The 19,159-nt window shown below is 38.0% G+C and overlaps 1 protein-coding gene across 1 annotated transcript in view; it reads right to left on the bottom strand.

The window, feature by feature from the left end:
• Positions 1-19,159, bottom strand: part of DACH2 (dachshund family transcription factor 2) — an 878,628-nt gene that overhangs the window by 155,187 nt on the left and 704,282 nt on the right. The window contains exon 5 of the mRNA XM_059156812.1: positions 5,297-5,455. Coding sequence (XP_059012795.1) covers positions 5,297-5,455 — 159 coding nt within the window. The remainder of the gene's footprint in view (positions 1-5,296; positions 5,456-19,159) is intronic.

Raw genomic sequence — 19,159 nt, 5'->3', positions numbered from 1 at the left:
TCCATGCTGTTTTCCAGAGTGGCTGCACCAGCTTGCATTCCCACCAACAGTGTAGGAGGGTTCCCCTTTCTCCGCATCCTCGCCAGCATCTGTCATTTCCTGACTTGTTGATTTTAGCCATTCTGACTGGTGTGAGGTGATATCTCATTGTGGTTTTGATTTGTATTTCCCTGATGCCGAGTGATATGGAGCACTTTTTCATGTGTCTGTTGGCCATCTGGATGTCTTCTTTGCAGAAATGTCTGTTCATGTCCTCTGCCCATTTCTTGATTGGATTATTTGTTCTTTGGGTGTTGAGTTTGCTAAGTTCTTTATAGATTCTGGACACTAGTCCTTTATCTGATATGTCGTTTGCAAATATCTTCTCCCATTCTGTCAGTTGTCTTTTGATTTTGTTAACTGTTTCCTTTGCTGTGCAAAAGCTTTTGATCTTGATGAAATCCCAGTAGTTCATTTTTTCCCTTGCTTCCCTTGCCTTTTGCGTTGTTCCTAGGAAGATGTTGCTGCGGCAGAGGTCGAAGAGGTTGCTGCCCATGTTCTCCTCAAGGATTTTGATGGATTCCTTTCGTACATTGAGGTCCTTCATCCATTTTGAGTCTATTTTTGTGTGTGGTGTAAGGGAATGGTCCAATTTCATTTTTCTGCATGTGGCTGTCCAATTTTCCCAGCACCATTTATTGAAAAGGCTGTCTTTTTTCCATTGGACATTCTTTCCTGCTTTGTCGAAGATTAGTTGACCATAGATTTGAGGGTCTATTTCTGGGCTCTCTATTCTGTTCCATTGATCTATGTGTCTGTTTTTGTGCCAGTACCATGCTGTCTTGATGATGACAGCTTTGTAATAGAGCCTGAAGTCCGGAATTGTGATGCCACCAACGTTGGCTTTCTTTTTCAATATCCCTTTGGCTATTCGAGGTCTTTTCTGGTTCCATATAAATTTTAGCATTATTTGTTCCATTTCTTTGAAAAAGATGGATGGTACTTGGATAGGAATTGCATTAAATGTGTAGATTGCTTTAGGTAGCATAGACATTTTCACAATATTTATTCTTCCAATCCAGGAGCATGGAACATTTTTCCATTTCTTTGTGTCTTCCTCAATTTCTTTCATGAGTACTTTATAGTTTTCTGAGTATAGATTCTGTGTCTCTTTGGTTAGGTTTATTCCTAGGTATCTTATGGTTTTGGATGCAATTGTAAATGGGATTGACTCCTTAATATCTCTTTCTTCTGTCTTGCTGTTGGTGTAGAGAAATGCAACTGATTTCTGTGCATTGATTTTATATCCTGACACTTTACTGAATTCCTGTATAAGTTCTAGCAGTTTTGGAGTGGAGTCTTTTGGGTTTTCCACATATAGTATCATATCATCTGCGAAGAGTGATAATTTGACTTCTTCTTTGCCGATTTGGATGCCTTTAATTTCCATTTGTTGTCTGATTGCTGAGGCGAGGACCTCTAGTACAATGTTGAATAGCAGTGGTGATAATGGACATCCCTGCCGTGTTCCTGACCTTAGCGGAAAAGCTTTCAGTTTTTCTCCATTGAGAATGATATTTGCGGTGGGTTTTTCATAGATGGCTTTGATGATATTGAGGTATGTGCCCTCTATCCCTACACTTTGAAGAGTTTTGATCAGGAAGGGATGTTGTACTTTGTCAAATGCTTTTTCAGCATCTATTGAGAGTATCATATGGTGTTTGTTCTTTCTTTTATTGATGTGTTGTATCACATTGACTGATTTGCGGATGTTGAACCAACCTTGCAGCCCTGGAATAAATCCCACTTGGTCGTGGTGAATAATCCTTTTAATGTACTGTTGAATCCTATTGGCTAGTATTTTGTTGAGTATTTTCGCATCTGTGTTCATCAAGGATATCGGTCTATATCTCTCTTTTTTGGTGGGATCCTTGTCTGGTTTTGGGATCAAGGTGATGCTGGCCTCATAAAATGAGTTTGGAAGTTTTCCTTCCATTTCTATTTTTTGGAACAGTTTCAGGAGAATAGGAATTAGTTCTTCTTTAAATGTTTGGTAGAATTCCCCCGAGAAGCCGTCTGACCCTGGGCTTTTGTTTGTTTGGAGATTTTTAATGACTGTTTCAATCTCCTTACTGGTTATGGGTCTGTTCAGGCTTTCTATTTCTTCCTGGCTCAGTTGTGGTAGTTTCTATGTTTCTAGGAATGCATCCATTTCTTCCAGATTGTCAAATTTATTGCCGTAGAGTTGCTCATAGTATGTTCTTATAATAGTTTGTATTTCTTTGGTGTTAGTTGTGATCTCTCCTCTTTCATTCATGATTTTATTTATTTGGGTCCTTTCTCTTTTCTTTTTGATAAGTTGGGCCAGGGGTTTATCAATTTTATTAATTATTTCAAAGAACCAGCTCCTAGTTTCGTTGATTTGTTCTATTGTTTTTTTGGTTTCTATTTCATTGATTTCTGCTCTGATCTTTATGATTTCTCTTCTCCTGCTGGCCATACCACCCTGAACGCGCCCGAGCTCCTCTTCTGTAATTTTAAAAAAGATTTTTGTTTATTTATTTGACACAGAGAGAGAGAGATCACAAGTAGAAAGAAAGGCAGGAAGAGAGAGAGGGAGAAGCAGGCTCCCTGCCAAGCAGGGAGCCTGATGCGGGACTCAATCCCAGGACCCTGAGATCATGACCCGAGCCGAAGGCAGAGGCCTAACCCACTGAGCCACCCAAGTGCCCTCTTCTGTATTTTTAATAACTCATAATAATCCTATTGATCACAATGCTAAATGTTTTCACCATAGAATAATATTAACACAGTAGCCATTGTAATAAATAGGCTAATACCAATATCCATGTTAATTGCTTTTTGACTTAGTTGAAGTTTGTATCTTCCTTGGTTTTAGTTGCTTTACAGCAGCATTGCTGGAGTGACCTGTGGACAAAAATACTAGGAAGTATTCCTTCTGATTACATATCTTGAAGACAATGTAATAGCCTAGAAACCAAACAACTTAAGATTTCCAGTATAATACCAGCTCTGTGGAATATGGAAAGATAGTCTATGGAAAGTCTATTATAGTCTATCTACAGAATGAAAGTCTGAAATAATGTCCTAGTACACTGAAGGGTGAGAATTGTTCTTTATTAAATGCCACCATCAAGGAAAATTTCTATTTGGAATAAAACTTAGAAGAATATTTTCTTGATCAAAAACTAAAGAAATTAAAGTTCTTATAAGAAACTCAATACAAGGGGTACCTGGGTGGCTCAAAGGGTCAAGCCGCTGCATTCGGCTCAGGTCATGATCTCAGGGTCCTGGGATCGAGCCCCGCATCGGGCTCTCCGCTCAGCAGGGAGCCTGCTTCCTCATCTCTCTCTGCCTGCCTCTCTGCAACACCACTTTTGTTGAGAGTTTTTTTATAATGAATAGGCATTAATTTTTTAAATACATTTTCTGCATGTATTTAAATGGTCATATGATTTTTATCCTTGGTTTGTTGATGTGGTGTATGGTGGTGATTGATTTGTGGATATTGAACCATTCTTGCATCCCCTGAATAAATCCTACTTGGTCATGTTGAATAACCCTTTTAATGTATTGTTGTATGTACTTTGCTAATATTTTGTTGATGGTTTTTGCATATATGTTCATCAGGGATATAGATCTGTAGTTTGTTTTTGTTTTTGTTTTAAATGGTGTTTACCTGGTTTTGGTATCAGGTTAACTCTGGCCTTATATAATGTATTTGAATTTTTTTTCCTCTTCAATTTTTTGGGACAGTTTGAGGAGAATAAGCATTAATTCCTCTTTAAATATTTGGTAGAGTTTGCCTCTGAAGCCATCTGGTCTGGGACTTTTTTTTTAGGGGGGGGTATGTTTACATTACTGATTTAGTTTCATTACTTGTTATCAGTCTGTTCAGATTTTCTATTTCTTCATGGTTCAGATTTTCTATTTCTTCATGGTTCAGGTTTGAAAGATTGCCTATCCTTCTGTTGTTGGATAAAATATTCTATAAAATGAAAGGCATTTTCTCAGGTCATCACCATGAGAACCTCAAGGTGCTCCTGGAATTAAGACTTATGAATGTGCAGAGACCCACTAAGAATTGGCCCCCAGGGGTTTTTATCTCTCATGGTAGGTCCAAACAAAATCTCTATCAATTTAAATATTTTTACGAGACTCTAGCTGTGGCTTCTGCTCCCTGTAAGCTCTGATTTTCTGTATCTGCCTATATCTTCAATTTGGGGGCTAGCTCTGCCCTGTGAATTCAATCTCTGATGGATTAAAAGAGTTTTTTATCTTGCTTTGATGAGGAATTGACTTCTAAACTTGTCAGACCAGAAACCAGAAGTCTTCCAAATTTTCCTGCTTTATGAAATAAGTCAACTTTAATCAGTCCTTTTTTCAACTTCTCATAACACAATGTTTATAACTTTCTTGGCATGTATTTATCTTTGCTTAACATTTCATTTCTATGTACCTTTCACATTTGAGTTTATAACATTTTTAAAGTAAGACTCATTCTGTATGCTTAAAACTGACAGATTTCATTAAGATTTAATACATCATATTAAAATATTTCAGAATTTCTCTGTTCTGTTGTTTTAATCCTAAGGCTTAGTGAGAGACTGAAAATCTCATGGAAAGAAATAATGAAAGTTTTCTCTCAGATTCCTGCTTATAAGAAAATTAGGATTTAAAAAGGAAAAGTGGTGTTTTAGTAAAGTAATGTATATAAGGCACACTTTCCTACAGAAAGACTTCTGAGTTTTTGAAGTTCCTAAAAACATTATCTAAACCTGAATTTGTATACTTTAGCTAAAATTCGATTAATGAGTAATAATAATACTTATAATGTAAAGAGTTATTACCGTATGCAAGTCACTAACAGCTTTTCTTTTGTTATTTTTAGCACTCACAATAACCTTACCTAATAGGCATATTTTTATCCTTCCTTTGTAGTTGTGGACACTGTGGAGACTTGGAAAAATTAGATGAATTCTCCAAGGTCAAATAATAGCATGGAATTCAAAAGAAGTGGATTTCAAACCCAAGTTTATGCGACTATAGACAACTTTCTTAATTACTCTGTTACATGACTTCCCATGTATCTTTACTCTGCTACATGCCCTCTCAATCTATCTTTACTCTATAAAACCCACAGTTTCAAATAAATCCCTCTAAACCTATCCTTATGACTTCAAAGTGTTGAACACCGTGGAAGGAAAATGTACTAATCCTGCTTGACCAAGGTTTGTAGTTGGTCTTGTGTGGTATTTTTCTCAACACACCAAATTTGAAAGGACAGAATACATACTATTGGTCAGTAAGTGGTTCTGCTGCATTGGATTAAGGGCAGGAGTACCCCCAAGGCCTGGCTGGCTAGCCAGGGCTGCATGAGCAAGTCCATGTTGGGGTCCAGGAGCAGCAAGAGAAGATTGCATCTTATCCTTATCCCAGGAGGATTCACTTCCACCTGAAAAACATTTATATGAATAGATTGCAATTTGGCAACTTTTCATGAGAGGCTTTTTGAAAATTCCCTTTTAGGGGTGAAATTATTAATCTTAATACTTAGAAAATCCTTATTAAACATAGGGAACTAATTTTTATAATCTGTTCAAAAAGTTTCAATAACCTTGGATTTAAGCTGCTTCTGAGAACATTAAACAACTCTCACTAATGATATAGTTACAGGTAGTCTAAACAAATCAAGAATCATAATGAATAGCTTTTGAAAGCACTAATTTGTTGAAGGCCATTAACTGACTACTACAGCCTCCCATTCTGGTGATGCCAATGTGTCTCCCTCTCCCCTGGCTAAGGAGCAAAGACACTTATTGAGGGCAGCAAACTTTGGTGCTGGCTCTTTGCTGTGATTTATCATGAACTTTCAACCACTGGATGGTCATGCAACTGCTCTAATGGGACAAACCAACAAATACAAAAGCATAGTGACCCTCTCCAGGTCTGTTCCATGTGGGTCCATAACATTTAGAGTTTTGAAACCCAGGTTCATGCCCAAGATAAAACACAAGAGTAGTATACCACGTGGCAGGCAGATAACTCAAACACAGACAAGGTGAAGACAAGGATCTGATGGAAGCTGGGGACAAAAGAGGGATGATTATTCACTCTTCTGTTAGGGTTTCCTAAAGAGTGATGGGTTCAAACTCTCCACTCCAGGGAGGAGAAAGGAGAGCAAAGCCATTACCCTCCCTGCACTGCAACACAGACCAACTTCTGTGAATAACAACACAGTGTCATGCAGTGGAGACTGGAGTTGCTTGCATTAAGCCCTACAGGTGTATGTTTACTAGGGCATATTGGCCTGAAAATCAGCCCAGAAGCTCCCTTCCCCAGAAGACCAACACAAACTCTTCACACACACCAAATTTACTGATAATAGAGGGCTGCAAAACTTTAGCTATAGGGGAAATGGGATCTAGATTCTTTCTTTAGATCTAACTTCTTTTAAAAAGCAGACCAAACACACCTAGGTAAAACTTGCCACACAGTGGACAAAGCCCAAACACCTCCCAATACAGACAAGAAGAAACTATGCAAAGGATTTACCTGAGGATAGGGGCAATCAAAACATGACATAATAATGCATATAAGACCTCTGCCCTAGTTTTTGGACCTCTTATTAATATAGCCATTACTCACAGGACCACAAATAAACAGGCTTTCCTAACAATCACACACACACACACACACACACACACACAAGAACAGTGACCTAGACAAAATGACAAGATGTAGGAATTCACCTCTAAAGAAAGAACAGGAAGAAGTAATGGCCAGTAATTGAATCAAAACTGGTATAAGATGTATGAGACAGATGTTAAAACAACAATTATAAGGATAGTAGCTTGGCATAAAAAAAAAAAAAAAAACATAGAAGACACTAAAGAATCCCTTACTGCGGGGCACCTGGGTGGCTCAGTGGGTTAAGCCTCTGCCTTTGGCTCAGGTCATGATCTCAGGGTCCTGGGATCAAGCCCGCATTGGGCTCTCTGCTCAGCGGGGAGCCTGCTTCCCCCCTGTCTCTCTGCCTACTTGTGATCTCTCTCTCTGTGCAAATAAGTAAATAAAATCTTTAAAAAAAAAATGAATCCTTTACTGCAGAGATTTTAAAAACCTAAAAAACTAGTCAGGCTAAAATTAAAAATGCTATAACGGAGATGCAAACCCAACTGGAGGCCATGAAAATGAGGATGGAAGAAGCAGAGGAATGAATCACTGGTTTAAAAGATAAAATTATGGAAAATAATGAAGCTAAACAGGGAAGGAAAAGTATTAGATCACAAATGTAGACTTAGAGTGCTCAGCAACTTCTTAAAGCATAACATTCCTATCATAGGAGTTCCAGAAGAAGAGAAAGAAAAAGTGGCAAAAGTTTTATTCGAGTAAATTATAGATGAAAGGTTGCCTAATCTGGGGAAGGAAACAAATAGCAAAATCCAAGGTGCATGGAGAACTCCCATTAAATTCAACAGAAGCCAGCCATCACCAAAACATATCATAGTCAAATACACAAGATATATGCAGAAAAGGAAAGAATGTTGAAAGCAGCAGGAGGGGTGGGCCCTTAACATATGTGGGGAGCACATTAGTTTCACAACAGATCTGTCCACAGAAATGTGGCAGGCTGGAAGAGAGTTGCATTATACATTTTGTGTACTGAATGGGAAGATATGCAGCCAAGAATACTTTATCCTGCAATCCTGTAATTCAGAATAGGAGAGATAAAGGTTTTCCCAGACAAACAAAAAATAAAGGAGGTCATGAGCATAAAATGAGCTCTACAAGAAATATTAAAGGGGGCTCTTTGAGTGGGGAAAAAAGACAAAAGCCAACAAAGAATAGAATGGAACAGAGAGCATCACCAAAAACACGAACTATACAGGTAACACAATGACACTAAATTCATATCAACAATCATCCTGAAGATAAATGGACTAAATGCTGCAATCAAATGACAGAGGACATCAGAATGAATTAAAAAACAAGAACAAGGGGCACCTGGGTGGCTCAGTTGGTTAAGTGACTGCCTTCAGCTCAGGTCATGATTGCAGGGTCCTGGGATGGATCCCAACATCAGGCTCCCTGCTCAGCAGAAAGCCTGCTTCTCCCTTTCACACTCCTCTGCTAGTGTTCCTTCTCTTGCTGTGTCTCTCTCTCTGGCAAATAAATAAAATCTTGGGAAAAAAATCTATATGCTGCTTATAAGAGACTCATTTTAGACCTAAAGGCACCTGCAGAGTAAAAGTGAGGGAATGCAGATCTCAGATAGGAGATTTCAGATAGGAGATGGCAGAGTAATAGGGAGACCCTGAGCTTGTCTCATCCCACGGATACTGCTAGATCAACATCAAATTATTTTGAACAACTAGAATATCAGTCTTAAGATTAAGAAAACATTTTGCACAGGGGTGCCTGGGTGCTCATTCATTAAGTGTCTGCCTTTGGCTCAGGTCATGATCTCAGGGTCTTGGGTTTGAGTACCCATCAGGATTTCCACTCAACAATACTTCTCCTTCTCCCTCTTCCTATGCCTGCTGCTCTCCCTGCTGTGCTTGCTCTCTCTATATCAAATAAGTAAATAAAATATTTTTTTAGAAAAGAAATCATTTTTCACAAAAAGAGGGAGAAAGATAATGTGACAAATGCAAGGCTCAGAGACATGAATTGGATGAGAGAAAAACCATAGTGCTGTGGAGGGGAGGGAGCCCTTTTAGGGGAAAGAAATTAGGGAGAGAGGGAGAGAGTGGGAGAAAGAGCAATTTATAGGGCTCATGTAAGACACTGCGTGTGAGGATTCCCTGGGTCACAGTGAGAGATGATGATCCCCTTCCTAAAGAAGAAGGTATTTGCCTTTTCAAGGACAAAGAGGGTATATTGCCTCTCCAGTGCCATTCAGCGGCTGTTGAACAGCAGGGAACGAAGGCATACACAGAGGGCAGATAACCTGGTTTCACAATAGATTCTAGGGATCTGCACAGTCATGCAATTGCTTTTCTGGGACAGGATGGTGTCAGGTGCAGGGCTGTGAGGCTCTTATGGGGGAGGGAGATGGGTCTGCATGTTGTCAGGTCTTTCATATTTGGAGTTTTGAATCCCAGTCACGGGCCAGAGATAAATACAGATCTGTAGTACTGGGCAATCTGATGGCCCAGGCACAGACAGGTTGAGCGCAATGCTCTGACAAAAGCCTGGGACATTGGAGGAAAGATTGTTTGCTGTTTGTGAGGGTCTCCTGAACAGTGGTGGCCCCAAAATTCCTCTCCCTGGGAATGAGTGCAGATTGACACGATCTTCTACCCTCACCAACCAGGCCAACAGTGTGTTTGGACTTCAAAGAAAAAACAGCCCACCCACCAGTGGAAGTTGTAGTCACATACACCAAACCACTCCTCCCTGTGCCTGGCAGAGGCAACTTTACTAGGACAGGTCTGACTGTAAGCCTGAGCAATGAGCCTCTCCGCAAGAGGACCAAATCAGGGCACCCACATGTACCAAGTCTACTGATAATAGAGTGCTCCAAAGCATCAGCTTCAGTTATGGTAGACAAAAGATCAGATTTTTTAAAATTCTTATTTATTTATTTAAAAAGTTTTTTTTAATTTATTTTTTATTTTCAGCCTAACAGTATTCATTATTTTTGCACCACAGTTTTTAATTTATTTATTTTCTTCTCTCTCTCTCTCTCTCTCTCTTTCTCTTTCTTCTTTCTTTGGAATCAGGCTTATAGTTTTTTGTTCATTTGTTAGTCTGCTTGTTTAAGTCTCTCCTTTTGGGACAAGATCCTTTTTTTGTTCCCTCTTCTTTATTCTGTCTTTGTTTTTCTTTGGAATCAGCTTATACTTTTTTTGTTTCTTTGTTTGCTTTTTTTTTTCCTTTTCCTTTTCACCTTTCTTGGATCAGGCTTTTTTTTTTTTTTTTGTCTTATATTAACAAACAAATCAAAGAACACCTAGTTAAAAGTCCAAACACTTCCCACTGCAAGCAAAGAGGAATTCTGCAGAGGACTGGATTTGTGGGAAAGAGCAGCCAAAACACAAAAGCAGAGTACAACAGCATACACCAGAAACACTTCCTGAAGTGACAGGACCACACGGTTTATGACCCTTTTTAATATAATATTACTCTCAGGAGCAAGAAACAAAAAGCTTTCATAACATGTAAGAGAGGGAAACCAAGACATAATGACAAGATGGAGGAATTCTCTCCAAAAGAAAGGTCAACAAGAAATGACAACCAGAGACTTGTTCAAAACAGATATAAGCAATATATCTGAACAAGAATGCAGAACAATAGTCAAAACAATAGTATCTGGACTTGAAAAAAACATAGGGAAATAATAGAATGAAATTGGACCACTTTCTTATATCATACACAAAACTAATTCAATATGAATGAAAGACTTATGTGTAAGACAAGAATCAATCAAAATCCTAGAGGAGGATATAGTCAGCAACCAGTTTGACATGGGCTGTAGCAACATCTTGCTAGACACATCACAGAAGACAAGGGAAACTATTGGGACTTCATCAAAATAAATGAACTATTGGGACTTCATCAAAATAAATACCTTTTGCACAACAAAGGAAACAATCAACAAAACTAAAAAGCAACCTATGAAATGGGAGAAGATATTTGCAAATGATTTATTTGATAAAGCGCTAGAATCCAAAATCTATAAGTAACTTATCAAAGTCAACACCTCCAAAATAAATAATCTGGTTAAGAAATGGGCATAATACATGAGCAGATGTTTCTCCAAATAATACATACAGGTGGCCAAACAGACACATGAAAAAATCCTTAACCTCACTCATTAGCACAGAAATACAAATCAAAACCATAATGGGTTATCACCTCACACAGTGTCAGAATAGCTAAACTCAACAACACAGGAAACAACAGGTGCTGGCAAGGATATGGTGAAAGGGGAACTGTCTTGTACTGTTAGTGGGAATGCAAACTGGTGCAGCCAGTCTGGAAAACAGTAGGGAGGTTACTCAAAAAGTTAAATATAGAACTACCCTACAACCCAGTAATTGCACTGATAGGTATTTATCCAAAGGGTACAAATGTAATAACTCAAAGTCACATGAACCCCAGTGTTTGTAACAATAGTATCAACAATAGTGAAATTATGGAAAGAGCCCAAATATCCATTGTCTGATTAATGGATAAAGTAGATGTAGGATATAGATACTAAGGAATATTACTCAGCCATTAAAAAGAATGAAGTCTTGCCATTTTCAATGACATGAATGAACTAAAGTGTAGTATGCTAAGCAAATAAGACAGTCAGAGAAAGACAAATACCATAGGGTTTCATTCATATGTGGAAGAAAACAGATGAACATATGGGAAGAGGGGAAAAAAAGAGAGGGAAACAAACCATTAAGAATCAGAGACTCTTAATGATAACAAACTGAGGTTTGTTGGAACGTGGCGGGTGGGTGTTAGGTTAAACTGGTGATGGGCATAAAGGAGGGCACATGTTGTGATGATCTGAGTGTTATATGTAATTGATGAATCATTAAGTTCTATTCCTGAAACTTTAACTGACTAGAATTTAAAATTTGAAACAAAAAGAAAAGAAAATGGATCTTAGATATCAGCACTTTATCTGTTGCACCATTTGTGAATATATTCTCCCATTCCGTGGTTTGCTTCTTTGTTTTGTTGAGCAATGTCCACAATTGACAAACTATGGAAAGAGCCAAGATGCCCTTCAACAGATGAATGGATAAAGAAGATATGGTCCATATATACAATGGAATATTACTCAGCCATCAGAAAAGATGAATAACCAACTTTTGTATCAACATGGACAGGACTGGAGGAGATTATTCTGAGTGAAATAAGTCAATCAGAGAGAGTCAATTATCACATGGTTTCACTTACTTGTGGAACTAAGGAATAACATGGAGGACATTAGGAGAAGGATAAGAAAAGTCAGTTGGGGGAAATTGAGGGGGAGATGAACCATGAGGGACTGGGGACTCTGAGAAACAAACTGAGGGTTTTAGAGGGGATGGGTTTGGGGGGATGAGTGAGCCTGGTGGTGGGTATAAAGGAGGGCATGTATTACATGGAGCACTGGGTGTGGTACATAAACAACGAATCTTGGAACACTGAGAAAATAAAATAAAATTAAAATAAAATAAAATAAAATAAAATAAAATACATGGTAAAAAAAGAAAGAAAGAAAGAAAGAAAATGGTTGTGTTGGCTATCCCATCTATTTGTGTGATGTAGTTCATTCATTCAGAGGTCAGTGGTCCTGATCCTATTCCCTTTCTGGAAATGTGACATTACCATGTCCACCTGGATTACTCTATCTCATATACTGCCTAAAACATTGACTCTGTTTTGTGAAGAGGTATGGGTCTGGGTATAGTGGACACTGTGTAAAATATGCACATTTACTCATTTATAAAAAAATAGATATCACATGCTCATATTCTTAACATTCAACTTCATAAATATTTTCACTTCTTTGAGATATTTCCAATGATTTGCTCATATGGATACCAATTTTTACACTCTGCTTTGTTACTTCAGATATCACATTTACCAAGTAAATATGCAATGTCTAAATGTAAAGACTACATAATAGTCTACTGAGTTATTGTGCTATAATTTATTAAACATTGGATTTTGAGTGTGCTGTAAATTTGTCAGTATTCTGAATTATGCAGAGATACCAGGGATGTGTGCACACAGAGGAAAGACCATATAAAGACAAAGGTAGAAGTTGGCTTTCTTCAAGACAAGAAAAGAGGCCTCAGGAGAATCCACACATTTTGATCTTAGACCATTAGCCTCCAAAACTATGTGAATATAAACTTTTTATTTAACTTACCACTCTGTATTGTCGTTGTACTTTTGGGCTGTCATAGCAAAAACAACATAATAAAAATAGCATAGACTGGCAGATGTAGTGTATATTGAGGAGCCACATTCTGATTCTTAGATAGCCATATTCTCACTGTGACCTCCCATGGCATAAGGGATCTCTGGAGTTCCTTGAGGTCTATTTTATGAAAGTATTTATCACACTCATGACCTCTTAAAGGCCCTCCATATAAATACTATCACATTGGAGATTAAGATTTAACACATGAGGAGTACCTGGGTGGCTCAATAGGTTAAGTATGAGCAGAGTGGGAGAACCCTGTGTTAATCCAGCCCCATGTTTATGACTAGGTATCATCCACATCCAAGTCAATAAATCAGAGAGTGACTCAAAGACTGGCAGAACAAACTCCACAACTAAATACAAAGAAGAAGCTGCATCTTAAAGTTTAGGGAAGTCCGAAAGGTGGAGGAAGGTTGTCTACAAAAGGGAAGTAGCTGCGTGTAGGAAGAAGGCAGGGACATGAACTCTCACACCAGGAGCTCATATGGGGAGGATTAATGCAGATAATATTTGGCTTTGAAAACCAGAGGGGCTGAATCCCATGAGTTTCTATAACCAGTGAGACTAGGACCTTAGAGCTTTAAAAGTCAGCTGATTCAGCATTGGGCTACCTGGGAGGGTGAGTGGTAACAGGGTCACGACCTTTAAAGACACAGCAACCTGCACAAAAGGACAACATAAAAAAAGTAACTTACACAACACTGGGAACAAATGGGAGACATATCTGTTCTTACTCATTTTGGAGTGTGTTGGGGGACTTCTTTGAAAATGAGGGATCTGGCAGGCAACTTTTACTTCACCTGCCCTCTTGCATAAACAAAGGGCCACCTGTGGGCAGCTGGGCAGCATAGACACTTTCTACCTAACACACTAGCAATGCACAATGTCCACAAATTCTCTGGAGGACTCACCGACTCCAAGCCTGTTAACTTCAGCTCTAAGCTCACAGAAATTTTTGTTAAGTTGCACATGCATCACATGCAGCTGCCAGGTACACAGTTGCGACAATGTACTATGCCAAGACAACTTGCAGCACCAGCCCACATTGCTGAACCATGCTCAGTTGTGTCCAGCCATTGCCAAGCTGAGAGCCCAGCCTCACACCCACAGCCACACTGGTGTGCAGACCCAGCAGTCACACTTCTTGAGGGGATACAGCATAGTACTAATAGCTCAGAAAAAATTTTTTTGGTAAAAATGCTGCCTCAATCCCAATTTCTCAAGCAGGCATGCCCTCTCAAAGCTGGCCTTTCTGGGTCCCACTAACACCATAGACAGAAAACATTAGGCAGAGTCAGTGAAGATGATTGCACTGGAAGGAAAAGTGACTCAGACGCAAGAGCAGGAAATTAGCAACATGCATAGGATACTCTCCTGAAGCTTCAGGTTCTGGTGAAGAGGGGACACTGCACTGCAGGTAATTCCAGGACCTCTTCTTCATAAAGTCTCTACTTTTGAAAGCAGAAGACATAATTGCCTGTCTTAACACAGAGAAACATAGAAGCAGAGAAAAAGAGGAAGCTGAGAAATTTATCCCAAATGAAAGAACAAGATAAGGCACAGCCAGATATCTAACTGAAACAGATTTAAATAACATGTCTGAGAATTTAAAGCAAGGATTATAAGGATACTCACTGAACTTGAGAAAAGTGTGGAAAACATGAGTGAGACCTTAACACAAAGATCAAGAATAACCTAGGAGAGATAAAGGACTCAATAAACAAAATGAGAAGCACATTTCCTGGAGTGAACAGCTGGCTGGACTAGGAAGGAATTAATAACATAGAGACAGAACAATGGAAAGTTACCAAGCTGAACAAAAGAGACCAAAAACATTATACAAAATGAGAATAGACTTGAGGAACTTAGTGACTCCATCAAACATAATAACATTAATATTACACGGGTATCAGAAGAAGAGAGAGAAAAGGGGGCAAAAAACTATTTGAAGAAATAATAGCTGGAAACTTCCCTAATCTGGGGAAGGAAATAGACATCCACATCCAGGAGACAGAGAACCCCCCTCAAAATCAACAAAAACAGACACTACACCAAGACATATTGTAACTAAATTGGGAAAATATAGTAACAAAGAAAAAAATTAAAATCAGCAAGACAAATGAAGATGATAACTTACAAGGGAAATCCATAAGGCTAGCAGGACATTTTTCAGCAGAAGCTTGGCAAGCCAGAAGAGAGTGGCAAGATATATTCACTGTGCTGAATGGGAAAATTCTGCAAACAAGAATACTTTATCCAGCAAGGTTATCATTCAGAATAGAAGAATAGGTAGTTTATCAGACAAACAAAAACTAGTTCATGAGCACTTAACCAGCCCTGCAAGAAATATATAAGGGGACTGAGTGGAAAGGAGAGACCAAAAGTGACAGTATCAAGGTAGGAAGCACAAAGGTAGTAAAAATGAATATTTATGAAAAAAACTAAAGTCACAAAATTAAAATATAAATATATATATATTTTTAATTTTGTGATTTTCTTAATTTATTTATATATAATATATATTTTTAAATTTTGTGACTTAATTGATTTTTTCATAAATATTCATAATTTCAAAAATATTCATTTTCATAAATATTCATTTTTACTACTTTTGTGCTTCCTACCTTGATACTCTCACTTTTGCACTCTCTCTCTCTCTCTCTCTATATATATATATACATATACATATATATATATATATATATATATAATACAACAATATATACCTAAAACATGGGGAGGAGAGGGTTAAAAAATGGATTTAAAATTGAAATGACCATCATATATATTGAATATAGACTGTTATATGTAGAAGGGGTTATACACAAACCTGATGATAACCATATATCAAAAACCACTAATAACATGCAAAGAATAAAGAAAAATAAATGCAAATATATCACTAAAGAAAATCAGCAACCCACAAAACAGAGAAAGATGAAAGGATCAGAGAAAATCTTCAGAAACAGCGACAAAACAAATTATAAAATGGCAATAAACATGTATATATCAATAATTACTTTACATGTAAATGGGATAAATGCACCAGTCAAAAGTCTCCAATGGATTTAAAAAACCAAGAGGATCTATGTACTGCCTACAAGAGACTAATTTCAGATGTAAAGACAAAAACTGTAACATGAGACAAAGAAAGACACTATATAATAATAAAGGGAAAAACCCAACAAGAAAATAGAACAATTGTAAATATTTATGCACCCACATAATAACAACCCAATGCATAAAAGAGTTATTAACAAATATAAGGGAACTAATCAATAATAATACAATAATACTATGGGGCATTAACACCTTACTTATATCAGTGGACAGATCATGCAAACAGGAAATTAACAAAGAAAAAGTGACCCTAGACAGGTGTATTGAACAGATATATTCAGAGCATTCCATCCTAAAACAGCAGAACCTTTTTTTTTTTTTCAAGTGCCCATGAAACATTCTACAGAATAGACCACATATTAGGACACAAAACAAGTCTCAACACATTCAAGATGATTGAAATCATACAATGTGTCTTTTTTGACCACAACATCATGATACTATAATTCAAACACAAGAAAAAATCTAGAAAGAACACAAATACAAAGAGGTTAAATAATATGCTACTAAACAATATATCAACCAGGAAACTGGTCGACCAGGAAATAAAAGAAGAAACTTTTTAAAAAAGACATGGAAACAAATGAAAATGAAAATGCAATGGTCCAAAACCTCTGGATGAAGCAAAAGTGGTTCTAAGAGGGAAGATAATACCAATAAATGCCTACCTCAAAAAACAAGAAAGATCTCAAATAAAAAACCTTACCTTATACATAAAAGAGCTAGAAAATAAGCAACAAAATATAAAACCATTGGAAGGATGAAAATAACAGATTATAGCAAAAAGAAAAGATTTAGAAACTTGGGCGAGGGGAGGAGAAAGAACCCAAATAGATGAAATCACAAATGAGGAGAAATAACAACCAACACCACAGAAATACAGTTAGAAGAGGATATAATAAAAAACTGTATGTTAACAAACTGTACAGCATAGAACAAATGGATAAATTTCTAGAAACACATAAACTACCAAAACTGAAACAGAAAGAATTAGGAAATGTGAACAGACTGATAAGCAGCAAAGAAATTGAATCAGTAATAAAAAAAAAACTCCCAACAAACAAAGGTCCATGATCAGATGATTTCACAGGACAATTCTGTGAAATGTACAAAGAATTAATACCTGTTTTTCTCAAAATATTCCAAAAAATAGAAAAGGATGGAAAAAATCCAAATTCATTCTATGAAGCCCACATTATCCCAATATCAAAACCACATAAAGACACCATTAAAAAATAAAAACTGTGGAGGAGGGGCAAATGGTGGAGAAGTAACAGACCCTGTTTCAATTAGTCCCCTAAAGTGAACTAAATATCTACTAGAACACTCTGAACACCCATGAAATCAGGCTGAGATGTAAGATTATACATTTCTGGATCTCTATCGGGGCACAAGACATCAGTGGAGAGGTAAAGTGGAGTGGGAATGTTTGGTCTAATATTGGAGGATAAACAGAAGGGGGAGGGAGCCACCATAAGCAACCCATTGAAAAGTAATACCCCAGTACAAAAGACCAGCATTAACTCAGTGTCTGGTTAAAAGCACTCACAAAGAGCAAAAGATCTTAAGGGGTAACTGGTGGAATCAGGCAGTCATGGGCAGGGGCCTAAGCCAATGTTGCCAGGATGGCCACCACTAGTGAACACCCATGCCAGAATGAGTCTGGTGGGTCCTTCAGTCGGTGGTCCCTGAGCCCATGGCTTTCCATTGCTTGCACCACAGCTTGGCTGGGCACACTCCCACCTGCACCTGAGAGAGCATGGTGTGGGCAATGGGTAGCGGTCTCTAGGATCACAGCCCTCCACGACCTGTGTGACCGTGGGGTCTGAGTGTACCCAGCAAGGGCCTGGACTACAGACACCAGTCTCTGCAAAGGCAGCCACCAAAAGAAGGCCCCCTGGACCAATATCACTTTAGTGGCACAGGCGTACAGAGACAAGCAGGGGACTCAGGTGAACACTGGGACAATGGCTGAAGTGTGCACCACCTGTGGAATGTTGCACTGTTCAGCAGAGCTTGCAGTGGGACGGTCTGTGTATTCTGGACCACCCAGAGAGGAACAGTCTGAGGATTCTCTCTGAGGCAGAGGTATGGGTGCCGACAGATTCTTTCCTTGCTCTGACCCTCTGAAAAGCCACAAAAAGCCACCAAAGAACAAAAATCTCCAGAGAACAAAAAGCCCGGAAAAAGTTTCCACAGAACCCACCCCCTTGATAACCTGCAGAGCAACTCAAACCAAGCAAAACTGACCAGGGAACAATGCAGCAGGCCCCTCCCCCAGTAGACAAGCCACAATAGCAAGAGGACAACCACCACAGTGTCCCCATAAAACTGTAAAACCCCAGCATGATTGGAAAACAATATATTAAGCTCCTGGTATTGCCCTAAAACCTGTGTATTTCCTAGATACAACTTTTTTTTTTTTAATTTCATTCTCACAATTCTTGTTCTTTTAATTTGTTTAACCTACTTACCATTACAACTAGAGGTTTAATACAACACATTCTATAATACTTTTTAACTTGAACATTTCTCATATCTATATCTGTATTTCCTTTTTTTAAATATACATATAGATATATGCTTCAAGGTAATCCATTTTCCCTATTCAATACTACCTCATATATAAACCAGTTGTAATCTCCCTGTATCTCTGGAAAGTTGAATCTTTTAACAAAGATATCAATATACCCAGGAAGAACTGAAATAAACTTCCTTGCCCATATGGAGGATTTATAACCACCCTCCCATCTTATTCTTCTGTCAGTGTTTCTGTGAATTAGTTTTGTTCTACTATTATATAAATCTTATTCTTGGGGTTTGTTTTGACTGAGTTTTCTTTTTTTTTCTTTTTTTTTCTACTTACTGTCTCTCTTTTTTACTTTTTATTTCTTTTTGGTGGTGACTTCCAATTGCTCCAAAACTTTCCAGGGTGTTCCTTGTCTGGATTATGGTTGATATATACAGCTATTCATCCCTTCAGCCACCTCTCACCAAAATGACTAAGAGGAGGAACACACAACAGAGGAAAAATCCAAAGACTGTGCCCTCTCTTAAAGAACTACTAGATATGGAAATAAACAGTGTGTCAGAAAGGGAATTCAGGGTAACAATAAC

Source organism: Mustela lutreola, chromosome X (assembly GCF_030435805.1).
Source record: "Mustela lutreola isolate mMusLut2 chromosome X, mMusLut2.pri, whole genome shotgun sequence".
NCBI lineage: Eukaryota > Metazoa > Chordata > Mammalia > Carnivora > Mustelidae > Mustela > Mustela lutreola.
This window is presented reverse-complemented; position numbering and strand designations above follow the sequence as displayed.